General features: G+C 35.8%; 1 protein-coding gene, 1 long non-coding RNA gene, 1 other non-coding gene and 1 pseudogene across 3 annotated transcripts; all 4 read right to left on the reverse strand.

Annotated features, from left to right (window-relative positions):
• Window positions 1–7,369: 7,369 nt before the first annotated feature.
• Window positions 7,370–10,727, reverse strand: LOC120137804 (annotated as a pseudogene).
• A 122-nt stretch (window positions 10,728–10,849) lies between these two features.
• TRNAD-GUC lies at window positions 10,850–10,921 on the reverse strand. Its single transcript has one exon. It is a non-coding gene; the product is annotated as a tRNA-Asp (tRNA).
• A 2,707-nt stretch (window positions 10,922–13,628) lies between these two features.
• Window positions 13,629–16,170, reverse strand: LOC120137805 (tropomyosin-like). Its single transcript, XM_039153464.1, has 3 exons — window positions 16,140–16,170; window positions 14,981–15,050; window positions 13,629–14,865 (listed from the first exon to the last, which is right to left on the reverse strand). The coding sequence occupies exons 1-3, from the start codon at window positions 16,168–16,170 to the stop codon at window positions 13,629–13,631; spliced, it is 1,338 nt and encodes a 445-aa protein (XP_039009395.1).
• Window positions 16,171–17,134: 964 nt separating this feature from the next.
• Window positions 17,135–18,649, reverse strand: LOC120137908. The gene is made up of 2 exons (XR_005517465.1): window positions 18,579–18,649; window positions 17,135–17,713 (listed from the first exon to the last, which is right to left on the reverse strand). It is a non-coding gene; the product is annotated as an uncharacterized LOC120137908 (long non-coding RNA).
• Window positions 18,650–19,700: the final 1,051 nt, after the last annotated feature.

A 19,700-nucleotide genomic window follows, 5' to 3' on the forward strand; every position in this document is an offset into this window, starting at 1 on the left:
TCGTCCTGTTACACTATAAAATGCGTAATCTTAAAAACTCTTACCACTTAAAGTGATGAGAGTTTTCAAGATTACACATTCATAGTAAAGCGAAAACATAATTTGACTTATTAGATTTAGGTCTTCCACGGAAGCTGCTCTTAACCATGCGTTGGGGGCAGCCTATTACTCTACCTCCCCTTTACCCCATTGCATATGGGAATAGGGTTTTGTTGTTGTTGTTGTTTAGATTAAGATTAAAAATTTTAAAATATAAAGTTTAAAAATGAGAAAATTAGAATGGGATTAAATCCATAACTAATTTGACCTTTATCTTTAGCGAATCATACAAAATATATTTAAAGAAGGATGCTGATGTATTTACATGCATTTATAAAACGCTTAAATATACAAAAGTGAGAGTAAACTATTTCCAGTGAGCTCATTGCAAGCTGAATGGAGAGCTAGAGAATTTCTCCATGACTTGCTACAGCATAAAAGTGCTTGAATATGTAGCCAAGTGTCCTAGGGCTCTAACTGCCACTCTTTGTTCAACCCAAGTCAGCCGCCCTCTCAGAAGCTCAACCAAGGGAGGAATTATACCAGCATGCACAGCGGTTTCTGCAAACTATTCCATGTTCATGGTGTAGGATCCAATAATATGTGCCGCGTAATAAGGAATATATATATTTTAGTCGTGAGAAAGCCAGCGAAGATTCTTGAGACCTTTCCAGATCAGTGCAGCCATGCACTCGAAAATTCCCAACTCGATGAATTCAGGATTGTTAGGATGTGCCATGGCAGTATTCCAAAGGCCACTGATGGGAAGAACCTGACCATCATCATCTTGTAAAGGAAGATATCTAAAGAATTTCATAATACTGGCTATGCGCTTACTAGGTTTCCTTCTTTCATAACACAGAAAAAGCACCCCAGGTATGGACAATTCGGAGATACCTTATCAATGTTTAGATTGTTATCGGCTTAAGAGTCCTATGGCACCAAGAATATCCCTCACGACACGAGAACCATAAAAAAAGCCTTGACACTATGAAAATGATAAATATAATTAGCATCTAGGTTGCAAAGGAAGAAATCTTAAAAAATGAACAATTAAAAGAACTTTTTTTTTATAGAAGTTGGAGGTCTCATTAAAAACTCCCTTCGTATTATTCCACATACTTAGAAGTATGTTGAAGAACATTTGAAGGAAGAAAAGAGTGCCTCATATTTTATTAAACATAATACCAAGTACATATGGTAACATCGAACCCTCATACAGGAATAAAAGCCATTACAAAAATCATATCACTTAAAAATCTTTCAGCTTCGAACAAAAAGCCCCTAAGACAATAACCTTATTTCTGAAATACACCTGAAGATGAAAGATAACATAGCAAAATAAAAACCAATAATTACAACCACAAACTAAAAAAAACGCCTTTGAATGCAACTGCCAAAAAAGTCACGACCCAATTGGAGGAACAAACTCTAGTGAAACATCGCAATCTTCAGGGACCCAAGAATTAGGTTTGAAAGAAGGCTCAACTTCATGCACCAATATATTGAATAAATTTGCATCGACCTTCAACTCCAACATCTCATCAATTCTCCCTTGGGCTTTCGTGAGTATTTGAATTTTAGCTCGATCAAAAGACGTTGGAAACTCACAACTGTTGTCTATTGCTATTAACTTGCCCCACTTAGTTGCAATGTTTTTGAAGGTATCCCAATTCCAAGCATGGAAAGGAATACGTTCGCAAACTACCTACACACTACGGCACTCCACCACTAGGCTATCCGACCAAGTTTCCACCCTGGAAAACCACTCTGCTAGAAGCTCTAACTTATCATCCTTCACGCTTCTCAATAAAACAGAGTCTTGAAAAACCAATAAAACTACATTACCAATAGCTCTCATTAGCGTGAAACCAACTAGTCCTTTGGCTTGTATTTGGTTAGCAAGATTACAAATCTTGATAAATTTCTTGCACCACCCCACAAGACAATTACTCAACACGTCAAGTTTATCTTCGTCCACAACGCCCTCAACTTCACAGTATTTAATCCTCGAAATATCTTCCGACCCAGACTTACATTGAACAACTGTCGAGGACTTTCGCCAGTAAGACTGTCGGGGTTTATATTTAGCCAAAGAGACTCTAATTTTACTGCCATAAATAAGATTACCATTCATCATTGAAATCGATATCCTTGCTTCTTCAATTGTAGCATAGCGAATAAACCCAAAGCGAACCCCATTCGAGTTCCTCTTTTTAAGAATGAAGGCATCAATAACTTGACCGTGTGTGCCAAAAAAATCCAAGTCTCTTCCAATGTAACTTCTCCGGTAGGTTCTCAATGAATAGCGTAACGCATCCACTTCTATACCCATTACTACCATTTGTATGACCATCCTTCCTCCAATTTTGAAATCCATTTATTCTCCTTCTCGTTACTTCAGAATATTTATCTTTGAACTGCCCCTTCGTGGTTATCCCCCTGGTTCCAATGTGATCTACAACAACAGCAGAAAGAACGGGTGTTGCTTCAACTAACGAAAGCCTCTCAATCCTATCATTCCCACCTTGCGAAGGAGACATACCACTATAATCAATCCTAACAGCAGGTGATTGCAAATCTAATGTTCCTTTACCATAACATTTTTCCAGAGAACTAGTTGAAAGAAGTTGTTCACCCGACCTCGCAGAAACGACTCTTACATTTTGCTGATTTTGGTGGGAAGGAGAGTGCCTGTAGGTAGTGTCGTCCGGCTCAACTGTCCAACCTGCCTCTCGGGCCAAGGCTGCCAGAACATCATTCATATCAGAGCGCACAGGAAGAGGGAAATTACCGTATTTCCTCAATCCGGCCAGCATGCGTCTGGTGAAAGCTCGCCTATTCCGTTTCCAAAGCTTTGTCCTCTCCTTTTCAATCTTCCTGTCACGTTTTTCTTTATCGGAATATGAAGAAATGGCTACACCGTCGAATCCAGAGGGAGTACTAGTGTGACTCACAGAGGTTGCACCTACCGCAGCTGATGCGGAGAGCTCTCGAGTTCGCCTGGTCTGAGACGGGGGTTGTGGATCTATGGTGAAATCAGGACAAAAACGGAAAGATGGAGGATAGGGTAATATCTTGCCGAACCAGTTCACTAGTTCTGGTCGTTAGAAGACGCTGTGCCCAGTGGAGAGGCGGTGTCACGCTCGGACGGCGGGAAGCGGCTTTAGTCGGCAGTGGACTTCGTTGAGATCTGTGTTGATAGAATGACCCTATCGCAAATCTAAGACCAGAAATGAACTCACCGTAAGCCGTCAATCTTCCCAGAACAAAACGACTTCAAACGGTGATCGGAGTGTGGCGGCGGACGGTTGACGGCGACGGCGGGTTGCGGACGACGACGGCGGACAACAGGTGGATGTCGGAGGAGGAGAAGAAAAATATTCCTGTCTTCTCTATAGTTAACGTTTTTACTTTGTGGTGGTTCCCAATTAAAAGAACTTTTAAACACATGGAATATCCGAGTATAAGGACAATCCAAATACATGGAAGAACCTTCAAAAGTTTAAACATACCTGTGTCTAACACTCACACCCGAGTCCAAGTAAAAAAGCTTATTGCCTAGTCGATCGAACATCCCCCATCGGAAAAGTAATACACGAGACAGAATATGTATACTAAAACACTCCTTGAGTGGAAAATATTTTATTTTTCTTTCCACTGGTTTCCCTCAAGTAAGCATTTGTATTCAGTTCCAATATCAACTAAAAGAAGACCAAAAAGAATTGAATAAAGTCAAAATGATCCCATTACTTCTCTAATGCCTATGCTAACAAATACAAGGAACGAAATGAAGATCATTGCATGAACAAGCAAAGGGCATCATTCTGAACTCAACTACCACATTTTGCACTCAATTGGATATGAAGTACAAGTTTTTTTAACAATATTAATCGCACATTCCCATTAACGAACAAAAAGCACAAAGAAAGGAACCCATAATATATTGTTTCAAAAAAAATATTAGTAAAAGCCAAACTTTCGTGGCATATATGAACAGTACAACACAACAATTGAACACTGAACTACTTGAAAAATAAACTTCAGAACCTAGGGAAAATACCCAGAAATAAGAATTCAAAAAAAAAAAAAAACAAGATCATACCTTGTAAGAATCTAAAAAGCTTTCAATTCTTTGCTCAAAATGTGAGTTTGAAGAAGTTACGAGAGAGCCAAAACTATAGAGATGCTTTTGTTTTGTCTTCCCTCTTATGTGTGAATATGGGTAAGGATTCCGATATCAAAGTGAAGATCTTACTGTTTAAAATTTATATCAGAAAAAAAAAGGAAATGGGAAAATACGGTTTTAGCAATATAGAAAGGAAGCAAGCGATTAGTAGTGTCCTAATTCATTTTTGGGTAAAATATAGAAATGGTCCCCCAATTATAGAGTTATGCTTTGTTCAGTCCCTTAACTATTCATTATACTCTAAATTCATCATTTTCCATTAAAAAATTGATGGAAGTTTGAGTTAAACGTTAACTTGTTGACATCTCATAATCTCAAACGACTATAATCCCTCAGTTATCATGTTAACTTTCTGCTCAGACGATAATCAAATTTTAACGTAAAATGAAGAGTTTGGAACATAATGAATAGTTGAGTGATTATTTTGTAACTTTTAATAGTCGGGGGACTCAACAAAGTAACACTCTATACTCTAAATGATCATTTTGTAACTTTTAATAGTCAAGAAACTTAATAAAGTAGTACCTTATAGTTAGAGGGTCATTTATGTACTTTACTCTTTATCATTTTCCTATTAAAAATACGTAAGTTCAATTGCTTAGGCGAATGTGTTAACTCACGCTCAACGGGTCCCACAAGAAATGACAGTTAAAAGGGGTTTGATTGGGTGGTGTCTTGTGTGTTAGAGACTAGCGCGTGGAATAATGATATAGAATGTATTTATTTAAAGGGTAAATTATTGGATTTGATAACTTTTCTTCTAGGATAAACTATATAAACGATTACTAAAATTTTAAGTAACTTTCGTTTTCCCCCCTTATGTTTCATATTCGAGTTCGACTTTGAATTGAGCTCAAATACGAGTTTTATTTTTTTATTTCGAGTTTAATAATTTTAAGTTCCCAAATTTTCGAGTCAAGTTGAGTTCAAATTTAAACATTTTGAGTTAAATGTTTCGAAACGAATTAAGCTCAATTATACTTGAACTCGACTCGACTAGCATAAAGCCCAACAATCATACCGAATCAAGTAAAATGTTGGATGTTCTAAAATTACTATAAATGACCGATTGTAAATTCTGGGTTAATTATAAGGTAGTATTTATTTTCTATCGACAATACACACCCTACAATGCAGATGCTCGAACCAGAATTTCTCGAGAGATCAACAAAATGTTAGCATTAATGAATGAGAAGTAGTTCAAAGAGGATTGAGTATTGAAATAATTGTTCTCCGAAGAAAAAAAATATCGAGCCATATTCTAATGACAACAAGATGTGTATACTCATATACATGTAAAAACAATTAATATAAATAAAAGATACATGTTTAGCAAACCAATTTTTTGTATTAACCGAATATATTTGATTAAATTGGGTTGATTTCGATTGATCTGCTCTATCGATAATGAACTTTTTTGGCGACTGAGTGGGTGGCTGTGAAACATCCATGCTACCACACCAATATAAAGAATTAAAGAACATCCAACAATGTTAGAGTTTGGATTAAAAAATGATTGATCAATAAGAGCTTGTAAGAACTGGGGCCAATGCAAGTCAATTCTTTTAACTTAGTATTTGTAATTTCAATAGGATGCTGTGATTATAAAGTGATATTTATTCATAACATTTTTAGTTATCGATAATGTGCACATATTTTATAGACAATTCGAAAACTCTAGGAAGAACAACACTCTTTTTTATTCCCGAGATCGTTTGATGGATTCCACTTAAAATCTATTAGTAAAATACTAAATTAACTGTTCAATAAGGAATATTTTTTTAAAAATGTTTGAGACAGTCATGATAATAACGAGGGTCGATGCCAGTCAGTTCTTTGAGATTTTGCAAGTGCTAGGGTCGGATATTAAGATTTTCCGGCCATTCATGATTGATAAGAGACCCTTTTTTAACGAACAAATTATGGTGGCTGATGCACTTTCTTCCACTATGCCACTTTATTTCCACTTTTCTTTAGCCCTATAAATATATAACCCATCAGTCTCAGATAAACACAACCACATCTGCAATTAAATATTAATCATTTTCTTTGTCTTCAATGGGAGTTCCACACCATTTGGTTTGTGAACTGAGAATCCTGGAGGCTAAAAACATAGAGCTCAAGTCCCATGGGAACCTTTTTATCAGATACTATCTCCCTGCAGGAAACAACAACAAAATCCAACTGAACACCAAACAAATCTCCACAAACTCATCATCTCAAATCATCATGTGGAACGAGTTCTTCTCTCTGGAATGCTCGGCATCTGATGAATCAGTTAACCACCTCAAGCAACAGACTCTAGTTTTCGAGCTCCGAAGGCGGAGGAAACTCGGGAAGTCGGTGGTTTTGGGCCGAGCCGAGATGCCATGGAAGGCTGTTTTTGAATCACCAAATATGGAGGTCGACCAGTGCTGGCTTACATTGGTCACAATGAATGATGGGGATGTTGAAGCTGGTGTCAAGCCACCTTCAATACGTGTATCAATGAAATTGGTTCGATGTCCGGCGATGGCGGAAATCGAGAAGCAGAAGAAGAGGAAACAAAGGATGAAGAAGAATTATGATGGCTGTGGATGCCAAGGCATTGATGGAGGCTGCAACTGTGCTGCAGATTATGAAATATTTGCAATTGCAGCTGCCATGGAAGGACTTGTGTAAAAACCACTAGGGATATGGACTATTATTTTCTCTTTACTTTATATTTGATTGTTAAGAGGTTGTTATTGAGCGAAAGGAGTTTTGTGTATGTTATGTTCAAAGAATTATTATTGTTTATATAAAATGTTAATCTATGTTTGTGAGATCAGAATTACTAGACACTCTAAATACTATTTTTGCACTTTTATATAAATATGTTCCTGCAATATCAATACCCTTTAAATATTAGGAATAAATCTAGACATTCTAAGCTCAAGGTATCAATACTGGTTCATGTGGTATTGATATTGTTTATATGATATTCATATCAAAGATTAAGTATCGAGTAAATTTTTTGTATAGGTACCATCTAGCTGTTAGTATCTAACTGAAAAGTCAAATTTGAGTATTGTGATCTCTAATAACTTCGTTAAATGTGTAGAAACATGTTTATTCTACTTTCTATTATTTAGGAGTATTTATTTAAAACGTGTCCTTCAAAATTACCGAACCTAGTTCAAAGCACAACTCTTCAACCTCTAGAACTGTAAAACTCTCATTTGGCAAATGATAAAAGGACAATTTTATACTTAAGCTAGTCATATTTACAGTGAAAAATAGGATGCCAAATTTATTGACATTTACAAGCTAAACTTAAAGCATCTGTTCTCAAAACACGAGTTCTCAAGAAATTTCAAGGAAAAAAAATGCTCAAAAGCATAAAGTAGAAGGCGGTAGACATGAGTAGAGGATATGATCATCATGAAAATCTATGAAAAAAATATGAACATAACCGTATCCGGTGCTCGCATCCAAAAACCGAACCCTTTAATAGTTTGCCTTAACTCTCAACGTCAGATAAATCAATATCAATGTCCCCAAACTTGACCTGAACCAAAGAAAGAAAGCAATGTCATTGATTGAAAGGACTATTCAGATTACTGCTTGTACTAGGAAACCTTATGGTAGAACTTGAATAATATCTGCTGTCACTGCCAAAAAGCCAACAACAATTGCATGCAAACCTAATTTAACTGTTTAGGGCAGGTTAGGAGTAAGGGTGTAACCGAGTTGAGCAGAGTACATGCTGTAAGAAATTCGAGCTCAATTCAAAATTCAAGACACGAAAATCATATTGCTCAAACTTGATCAATTAGGCTCAATGAAACTCGTTTAACTAGTGAAAATGAGCTCCATTCTCATGCTCGACTTCAAACTCAGTTACTATTGAGTAGTAGGGTTAGTGTTCGATCACCCTGACATCCCAAACCTACAAGTTCTAAGCAAAATCGTTCCTTCATAGTGGTCAACTAGCCCTTAAATATTTTCAGTTTAGGGTATCTACTAGTTCCAATTAGTCTTTCCTAATATATTTTTCACTGCTCAATCACGGTAGAACCATCTAATTTGTTACTCATTGGGTTATATTCAAAGATGTTTATATTGAACAAAATGTTTCTACATGGAACCACTTACGAGAAATATGTAGTTCAAAAACAAACTGTTTGTTTGATAAGAATTCAAGTGCTTACAGGATTAAGAATAGGAGGACTATTTTCCTTGAATCAAATGATGCAGCTCGTCTATGTCTTCTCCATCTGTTCATTGGCGCATCTTGAACCCTCTAGGCTGATGATTTTTCTTTTCAAATCAAGCTTGATGTTTATGTTCTAAAGGTGGTACCAAAGGAATGAAGAATAAAACACGCGAGATGCATAACCAAAAGATCTGGACAGTTCCTACTTGTGAAACTCAAAAATACTGCAGATAAAAGGTAGCACATGATTCCAAAAACGCTCATGTAGCTAAAAACGTTCACTGATCAGGAGAAATGACTAAATAAAGTTAAATCTTCGAATTCTTCAAAACCCTTGGAAGTAATAGTTAAACAAATGGAATCATCACTAGAGCCAATTCCCTATAGGGATCTGGCTCATAAATCCACTAGAAGAAGATTCAAATGTTTTCGACTCTAATAGCAATCATCGTGAATCACCATGGGTACCTCTTTTTTCTGCTAGTTGCTGTAATCCTCGTTGAAAAATGGAAGTTTAATTGACAAACCACCACATTAAATGATGGGCATGAAACGTTAGAAACTTGAACTGTTCTATAACAGCTTGGTTAACATGATATTCCGTACTTTTGGATGGTTTCTTGTTTAAAAGAAACTAGCAACTCTTATGCAAAATAAAGCAATCACTGACCGCATCAAGGAAATGGAAAATTATTCCATTGATTATGAGGAAGATGGGGACACTATCGTTCCAAATAGGTATTAGAAAATGTTTACAGGCCTGCAAATTAACACATGAACAGTTCAAAGTGTTGTGAATTCTCACCTATATTTAAGCTTGACTGTCTCTGCAGCACCTTCTGCAAATGCTGTTTCGTTGAGATATAACATTAGTATTAAGAGTGAAAAAAAAAGTACCAACACCCAAGGAAAACCATCAGGGCTTTGATGACTAAATAATTGAATTTTGTATATTCCATACTAAGTGTATGATCTGTAATTCACTGAATATGCCCTCTAAAATGGAGAAATTTGCTTTAAAACTCATGATATAAAGATAGGAATATCAAACTTACCTTTAGTACACCTTCACTTTTAGAATTTCCAACATTTTCATCACTGGATGTAAGTATGTCAGGAATCTCCTTCTCGATGTTTACGTCCAGAATGCAAGATGAATAAGCATCTTCACTATCGACTTTCAAATCGATGCAGTTGTGACAACTCAATTGAGCATCCAAACGCATCTGGTTTTTAGATGAAAAGGGAACTTCTACGAGGCTCAGAAAAGTTAACTGTGGTGTACATTTCGGATTCGTGTTTCCTTCCTCCGGCAACACAGAAATGCTATAGACATCTTGTCCCTACACAAAGAGATTGAAAATAAATAGAAGCATAGAAACGATGACAATAAATATCGTGTTTGGGCTGTTTATGTCCATTCCATGAAACATAAAATAAGATCTGCACATCAAACACAATCATAACAACATTGATTGGGATCATTAAATAGAATACTTTTGTCACAAGCATAGGCAAAATCCACCCCCAACCCCATGCTCAATACCACACGTATTCATTCGTTCATTCCTTCGATCATTCATTAGTAAGATTATTAAAGCATACGATTACCATTTGCTCATATGATAAAGGTGTAGATATTGATTTAAAACTGTATGACTTAAAGACCATTTTTTTTAGTGCTTACAAAATCCTCAAGTGTAGAATTTGCTCGTTCCATAGCTTCCAGTCCCACCATTGCTACCTCATCATGGTTTATATGCCGTGAGAAGCAATCTTTCTCATCGGGCGGATTATCGATGTCTTGGTAATCTGCAATTTTTTTTTAAAAAAAAAGGGAACCAGAACATAAAGAGCAGGAAACCAACCAAAGTTAAAAAGAATAAAAAACAAAAAACATGTTGACCTCTTTCATCAGTTTCCAAACTAACCCATTCTGATGCTTCTTCCAGAAAGCTAACCGAAATCTGCAGTTTTTGAAAACAACAAGCATAAAAAAGGGGAAATTAACCATCAATTGGAAAAGGGAAAGCTTAATTTTGGTAAACATTCAGAAATCAAACGGCACTTGGTGTCGAAATTGAGTTCGCCGCATGGTTGTAACTGGAAAACCGATTCATTTAGCAATAAGAAAAATTAAAGTTAAAATGTGATGAAAAAGAACAAACAAAAAAAGGGGATTACTAAGAGAAGGATGAGATTGGCGATCAAGCGATTAGAATCCGGAGTTAAAGAGGAAACAAAATTATGAGATTGCATCAAAAGTAAGAGTTCTGTGGAGTTGTTCAAGCTTCCTCAGTGCTTCCATTTCGTTTTTTTTTTCTTTTTCTTTTTCCCTCTAGTTTCTCAGCTTTGAAATTCTTCTACAAATTTTATAAAGCTCTTGTATTTGCTCCAACGACGACGTTTTAATAACAGAAAGGAGCGGGAACAAGAAAAAAATGCGCCGCTGCCGGGGATCGAACCCGGGTCACCCGCGTGACAGGCGGGTATACTCACCACTATACTACAACGACCCTTTGATTATCAAATTTTATATATTTATATATCGAAAATTTACTATTGACATTTCTTAGTCATAATATTTCTAGCAGATAGTTTAACCATTTAAATTTTTTAAAAACTAAAAATTTATAATGAGATATATGAATTTCAATCTAGTACATTTATGCACATGAAATTTTATTTGGTTCAATTGTATTTGTACATGTCAAACTTTTATGGGTAAAGCACACCAGAGGTCCCTAAACTATGATCAAGTGATCCTTTTGATCACTAAATATTTAAAAACTATAAAATAAACCTTAAATTTATTTAACTGACATTTACTAATGACATCAAATTTAGATACAAATATAATTGATACATACAAAAAATACTATAATAATAAGTTTAATTTCAATGTATTTTTGTTATTTTTATTTTTATCTAAACTTGATCCTAAATTAAAAAAAATCCTCAACTTTTTTTTAGAAAAAGTTAAATAGTTATTTTTCTTGAATATAAATACTGATTAATTAAATTATTAACGCAATTGACATGTCATTCCAAATTCTAATGCCAATCAATTTATATTTTATGTAATTTTTAAAATCTTTTTATAATTCTTTTCAGTTTTTTTATAATATTTTTATACTATTATTTATTGATGTGATACATAAGATAAAAATTATTATATTAACCTGAAGGACAAGTGAACTATCACTTTAAAACCTTTTCAAATTTAATGTTTTAGACTATATTTTTATTAGAATCTTTTTAGTGTTAAGGGATAAATTTAATTAAAAAAATAGAGAAAATAACCTGACCAAAAATGATTTATAATATATGATTTTAACTAATATTTTTTGGATTTGTCAAAATGACCAACTAAATCGCAATGCGATCGATAATTCGCAACGCGATCTCCGGTATCGCAAATCAGTTTCCAGATTCGCAACGCGAACTTCGACTATCGCATTGCGATTTACATATTCGCATTGCGATAGTCGAAGTTCGCGTTGCGATTTATTCCAAATTCGTTGCGATAGTCGAAGTTCGTGTTGCGATTCATTCCAATTCGTTGCGATAGGCGAAGTTCGCGTTGCGATTCATTCCAATTCGTTGCGATAGGCGAAGTTCGCGTTGCGATTCATTCCAAATTCGTTGCGATAGGCGAAGTTCGCGTTGCGATTCATTTCAAATTCGTTGCGATAGTCCAAATATTGCATTTGTTTCTTAAGAATTTTCTCTAAAAAGATAGAATTCGTGCGGACGTGTCGAAGACACGTATTACTATTACTATTACCACGACCACGACCCGACCCGAGACGGGACGGCGGCGGCGCACGAGAGTCCCCCTTGTTCTCTATCACTCAACAAGGAAGTGGGAAAGCCAAGCCTTAAATATCATTCCCAATAGTGTTTCCAATACTATGTGGGATTGACCAACACTTGTTTCCAATACCATTACCTTCATTGTCTGTAAGAGTTTAATTTTGAAACTAAAAAAATATTTATTCGAATAATTAACTTACCCTTGAAGACTTTGATGGAAGAAAAATATTAACCAAACAAATGCAAAGGAGACAATGATGGAAGTTTTCAACTGAGGATGCTAGGAAAACTAGCTGATAATGACACAAAGGACACATATCGAGTTGTTTGGTCATCATCTACTCTTTGCAAGTAAGTCATTTGAACACTATAAGAACCCGAATCAGAGTTAATTTTAGCAATTACTTCATTTATGATCAAAGTCCTCAAAGGGTAAGTTATTTATTCGAATAAATATTTTTTAGTTTCAAAATTAAACTCTTACAACAATGAAGGTAATGGTATTGGAAACAAGTGTTGGTAATGCTCAATCCCACATAGTATTGGAAACACTATTGGGAATGATATTTAAGGTTTGGCTTTCTCACTTCCTTGTTGAGTGATAGAGAACAAGGGGAACTCTCGCGCGCCGTCGCCGTCCCGTCCCGTCTCGGGTCGTGGTCGTGGTCGTGGTAATACGTGTCTTCGACACGTACGCGCAAATTCTATTTTTTTAGAGAAAATTCTTAAGAAACAAATGCAATATTTGGACTATCGCAACGAATTTGGAATGAATCGCAACGCGAATTTCGCCTATCGCAACGAATTTGGAATGAATCGCAACGCGAGCTTCGCCTGTCGCAACGAATTGGAATGAATCGCAATGCGAACTTTGCCTGTCGCAACGAATTGGAATGAATCGCAACGCGAACTTCGACTATCGCGTTGCGAATTGGAATGAATCGCAACGCGAGCTTCGCCTGTCGCAACGAATTTGGAATGAATCGCAACGTGAACTTCGACTATCGCGTTGCGAATCTGGAAACTTATTTACGATACCGGAGATCGCGTTGCGAATTATCGATCGCATTGCGATTTACTTGGTCATTTTGGCAAATCAAAAAAAAGTTGGTCAAAATCGTATATTACAAGATATTTTCGGTTACTAAGGTTATTTTCTAAAAAAAAATAAGCGTTAATTTAATAAAAAAGGGTAAACAATTACAATTAAATTTGTCATTTTACCTAAAATAACAAAAAATAATGTTTTTGTATCATTTAAATCTGGATGAATTCCTACTGCTACAGTGTATGAAATTTCTGCTAACATTGAATCTTCTTCGTCACTTTCATCTTCTTTAACCCTTTCTTCGTCACTTTTTTTTTAAGAAAATTGTTTTCTTACCAGTTTCATGTTCATCGGACATTTCAAACTCCTTTGTTGCCTATTTCGCAGAACATCTTCTTCAACTCCTTGATGGTTTCACCAGCATCCGCTTCATTGATCTTGAGGGTCTCATTCTCTTGTGAAAGGAAATCCAAAGCTTCATCCTTTTTGGCAATGGCGTCCTTGAGCTGCGAATTCTCGGCTCGGGCTATGTTAGCGGCTTCTTTGGCTACGTTGGCTTCGTTTATGGCCTGTTTCATGATGTCCCGAAGCTTCTGATTCTCTTCCTTGGCTTTCTTGTTAATGTTTTCCGCCTCTTGAAGCGATTCGAGCTGCGATTGGCATTCTTCTTTCGCCGCGTTGCGTTCGTCTTCGGCTTTCCGAATGCATTCGACGAATCCGATCTCTCTCGTGTTCCATGCCAGGAGGGATTCTTCGGCTTCGATTCTCAATCGTTCCGATGTGTTTTTGTATAGATCCGCTTCTTTCTTTGCCTCGTTGTACTTCCCTTCCAGCATCCTCAGCTTCGCCTTGAGGATTTTGATGAATCCTTTCATTTTTTCTAGCTCGATTTGTGTCGAAGAGAGTTTGTTCTTGGCTTCGTTTGCTTCTGTGTTCACTTCTTTCAATGCCAAGGCTAAATCATCCATGGCCTTCTTGTTGTTTTCCTCGGCATCGGTAATGGATTTCAGTTCATCTTTTAGATGTCGGACTTCCTCGGCTAGATTCTTGGCTTTCGACGAAGAAGATTGCTCGTTCTCTTCGGCGCGAGATAATTTCTCCTTGGTGATTCGAAGCTTGGATTCGAGTCTTGTCAATCGGTCATCCGCCATCGACGACGATGACAGACTGCCCCGATTTTGCAGGATTTCCAGTAGAGGCTTGATTTGATTCTTGGATTCTTCGAGTTGAATCTTGGCTTGCTCGGAGACTTTGGATTGAGCCATGAATGCATCAAATATCTTCTTCTCGGATTCTTTTATTTCCTCGATTTGTTCATAAAGTCGCTTGATTCTGTCTTGATCATCAGACAAAACATCAATCGTGTCGGACTTGAAGGATTTGGCCTCGTTCAATTCATCTTTCAGCTTATGAAACGAAGCTTCTTGTTCCGATAATTTCGCCTCCAATTCTTCGGCCTTTTCGAGCTCAATCTTCAAGGATTCAAAATCATTTTTCTTGTTCTTCGGTTCGTCAATCGACACAGCTAAAGAGTCCTTCGTTGACGCCATTGCAGCAGGCGATTCCTCCTCAATTCCTGCTGAGTGCTGATCGTCTCTGAATATCACGTTGGTTAATTATAATGGAAACATAAGAGTAAAAAAAAAAGACACGAAACTCAGGATATTGTAATAATTCAGACAAAAAAGAAACAAAAAGGGCATCGACATACCTTGATAGGACTGGAAATGCAGATAATTGTGTAATAGATTGAGGGAATGAAACAGGGGGGAGTTTTATTCCTGAAAGAAAATCCATGAGAAATGGTGCTAAAAATAAACATTTTCTAATAATACATAACATCAAGGATTGAAAAAACATACAATTCTGAACAAGAAAAGTCCAATTCCAGGAAATTTAGGGGGACCGAATCTAATTAAAACCTATTATTGTGTGTTTTTATTTTGAGTTTAACTGAGATGAGACAGATCGCGAGCTACTCGAGATTGATTCGATCAAGGCTCGATAAATACTCGGATCGAATGGACTCGACTCGAGTTCTTAACGAGCCCAAACGAGCTACTCGATATTCGACTTAAAAGCTCGTGAGAAGCTCGAAAATATAATATATTAAGATTTTATTTTTTTTAAAAAAAATTATTAATAATATTAATATTTATGTATTGATTTTTTTTAAAATGCAGTAAGATTTCATGTATTTAAGGTTCATGTTTGAGTTTGAGGCTTCAATCGAGTTAAGTTTAAGAGAAAAAAAAAATTCATTTCGAGCTGCTCACGAGCTTCAGTTCAAGATTTCGAGTTCGAGTCGAGCTTGAAAATTTTAAGCTTGCGAGTTTTCGAGTCGAGTCCAGCTTAACAATACTCGAGCTTGACTTAGCTCGTTTAGACCCCTAGTTGGGTCAACATAGTGTGTGTGCATAGCAAAGAAATACTCTGAATACTTACTATTACTTTATACTCCCACCATACTAATAAAAAGTATAATTAAAAATGACAAAATTTTTAGTTCAGTGATCAGAATAGAACCCCACCATGCTTTAGTGACTATCATAGTTTAGCCACATATTTATATCAATTACTTTTGAAACATTCAGGGAGTGTGGTAGAGAAGCTGGGCGAAAACGCCTCGTTTCCTTTAATTATTACTACGTGAACAAACTCGAAACCGCCTACTACAAACTACAAAGCACAAGATCAAATGCAAATACCACTTCCTTTTATTTCTTTCTTTATTTACTATCTTTCCAAAATTTAAGCAATGAACAAATCAAGAAGATGCTTCACATTGTTGTTTATCCTCCTCTCGCATTAAATCGTGCCAGTGATCGGTCAAAGCGAGCAGCAGAAATCGGCCACTAATGAAGACAAACCGTCTCCCTTCCAGTTCGTATCGAAAACCATGTCATTGTTGAAGAAAGCACATAAAAATTTCGTCTGGAGGATCAAAACCATCGTCCATGATTTCCGGTTGCAGTTCACTTCACCCAAGCCAGGGTATGATTCCATGGTGTTTTTGGTTCTCTTCCCTTTTCCTTATTACGCATTCACATTAACATGTTTTGTTCCTCACAGTGAAGAAACAGTGATGAAAAACGTAGAGTCTAAGAAAGGAGACGTCGAAGAAACTGCAAAACCTGCAGCGGAAACCGAGCCAAAGATACCGAAACCTGCAGCAGAAACTGAGCCAAGGATACCGAAACCTGCAGCGGAAACCGAACAGATGACGGCAGAGAAGGTTGAAGAGGCTTCCTCAGATAAAACGAATCTCGTGATGAGCTTTAAACATAACCCGTATATCGTATCAGTAGAGTTATTTATTGCTTCATGTTTGTATGTCGGCTTTTTTTGTTATAAATTTATCATCTTTTTTAGTCTTCGTTTCTGGGTGAACCTTACAGTATTTTAATGTTCGAAATAAATGATTTCACATCCATTTTCAATCAAGTTTCCTCATAACAGAAATCCTGTAGTTACCTATAGAAAATGACATCCAACAGATCAAGAAACCTAATTCAAGCATCATCGATCCCGGCTATTTCTAGTCGGACATCGAGGAAACAAAAAGGCTTGTTTAACTTGCTTAAAAGACCAGTGCTAAGCATAACTTTATCTTTTCCTTTAGCAGATAAGCATTGCTGGAAGAGTCATTGGTAATGTTATGCATGAAAACACAGATTGACAATGCCGTGAACCACAAGAAATTCAGATACTTGAATATGCTTAAACAGGTAGCTTACAATAAGACTAGATTAGTGGAGAAATCAAATAGTAAAATTAAGCTTTGAAATGGTACAGTTTTCGTCATCCCTAACCATCTATGGAAGATGATACAAACATCAAACATCGAAGAGGCAGGCAGCAAAACGTAGAAAACAAGGTTAAACAACATTTAATCATCAATTGCAAAGAAAAATTCCATTCTAACAATCACCCAAAATATTGAATTTAAAATGGACTCGCTAAGGTTCACTACTTTGAGACCAACTAATGAAACTGAGACAGGAGTCACTGACTAGCTTTAATTAAACGCCATGTTCTAGACGTTTTGGTGTGCAAAACCTAAGAGAAAAATGTGCTAAGAGAAATATTGAATTCTGATGTTGGTTGACACAAACAGTGCGGGCACAAGCATCGGAGCATACATCGGGCTCAGACACACCACATACAGTTACACACGTGTCGGAAATTGGATCTTTCGAAAACGCCCCAACCTTTTTCAGCATTCTCTTTGAAGTGCAGACTCTCTCACAAACAAAATTTTCGTCAGAACTCTTCTCCCTTTCCCTGGCAGTCTTACTTCTCTGTTCTTCAACATGCCTTTTCTTCATTCTAAAAGCCTGTCCCGCTATAACCGCGGGGATAGCAGCCCCAAGAACGGACCACCATACTTCCACCATCACGAATTGCAGCAAGTAAGCCCTTTCAGCTTTGCCTATGTCCTCTTCTGCGATCAAAGAGCAAAATACAGCACCATGAACATTAATTTTAAATTAAAGTTGGCATTCAACTTTACTTTTAACACAGATAAAAATTCGGTGCAACGCCAATGAAATATATGACTTGCAAACGTAAACAAATGACAAATACTTTCAACCTGCAGTTAGAAAGCCGAACTTTACAAGGTCTACCAGTTAAAGTTACAGTATATCTATCATTCAATACTTTAAAAGATTGCATACAACATATCATTACCATAACAGCCAACTCAATGCGGCGCTAATTGCTTCAGAACATATAGATTTAACATCACAACATCGACCATTTTCTCTTGATACTTATAAGTGAGCCACTCATCTATTATAGCAAGATTTAAAACTAAAACGAAAGTATATCCAAACAAAGCAATTTACTGCATTTATTAAATCCAATAGCAATAGCAGTCCGCGATATAGCGGTAGTGGTGCCATCCGACTGTTATTGCATGACCGCAATCACCACAATAGCACCCCTATGTCCGCAACCAAGGCAACCGAAACGACCGCACCCGCGGGATAAATCCCTTAGAAAGCCTAAGAACCCAATTTTTTTTTTCTAATGCATAACAACTAAATGGATAGTTCAATTTCTCAAATACTGCAAAGTGAATTCATATACTGCTGAACGAAAAACTACAACTTTCTTAGACAATTGCATCAACGCAATTCCCAAATAAAGTATCTTCTTAAATCAAATTAAACTCTTTCAGAGTAAGCAAAAACCCAGAAGCTTTGAACTTTAGAACCCAGTCTATATTTTAACACCAATTCAGCAAAACCCATTTCGTTAAAAGAACAAAAACATCAGATCATGCAGTAACATTGAAAGCTTACAGAGATAACAAACAAAAAGTCCTAAACTTTGCATAAACAGAGGAAAAGAATGAACAAAAAATGAAACCCATAAGACGAGTTAAAGATCGAATTGGGGTTCCTTTCGTAAATAAATAAAGTTTTTTTTCATTAAAAATTAATAATTTTATTATTAAAAAATTAAAAAAATATAATAGTAGGTACTTAAAAAGTGTAACTGAAAAAATATTAAGTACTAATTTTTAGTAAAAAGTTTTTTAATCACTAAATCGTATTTTAGGTAAAGACATTTATTTCTGTATTAATCCTTTAATTAACTGGATTTGAGTTTAGTTTGTGAAAAATTGGACTAATTTTGCTACCGGTCACTCTCTTGGACGTTCGTTCAAAATTTAATTTATTTGTTTTGATGATAAAAAATAAATATTTTTTATTAATGTAAGGTAATCATAAAGTAATATAAATTAAATAGTTTTAATATATAAATTATGATCTAATAGAAAATTTCTCCCGTTCTAAATATGATAGAGAGTCATTTCGGATATTTTTAAGATTTTCAGCGAAAATTCAAAACAAACATTTATGGAAGGGTATTCTGTTACTTTAAATAATTAATTTAATATTTCATTAATAAATCATTAAAAATGATTAAAGTTTGTAAGGACACATTATTTTCATTATAAGTAAGATATAGAGCTTGATTTTAAATAATAAATTAAAAAAATAAAGAATGATATATTATTTTACCATTACATTACGACTGGACAAGGTTAAGATTAAAATTTTTTGATAAATTAAAGACTAAGATTTAGAAAAGAGAGAAATTTATGGTTGAATTAATAAGAGATAGAGAAAGGGGATTCAAAATTGAGAATTTTATGGGATTGAAAAAAAATTAAGGACCAACTACAAAGGTAGAAAGTGGTACATGAGAAATAACTTATGGTAGTCCCCTTACAAACCAGCTCAAATGTTGATTTGTTGATATAACCATGAACGATTAAAGGGTGTTGCGACTTCGATCGCACCTTCGAAATTTAAAATTCTCATATAATTGATATATTTTTATATTTTTATTGATAATTTAATTTCATACCCTCCAAATTTTTAATTTAAATTCTTAAATTCTCTACGTATTTCCTG

Source organism: Hibiscus syriacus, unplaced genomic scaffold, assembly GCF_006381635.1.
Source record: "Hibiscus syriacus cultivar Baekdansim isolate YM2019G1 unplaced genomic scaffold, ASM638163v2 tig00110676_pilon, whole genome shotgun sequence".
Classification (NCBI taxonomy): Eukaryota; Viridiplantae; Streptophyta; class Magnoliopsida; order Malvales; family Malvaceae; genus Hibiscus; species Hibiscus syriacus.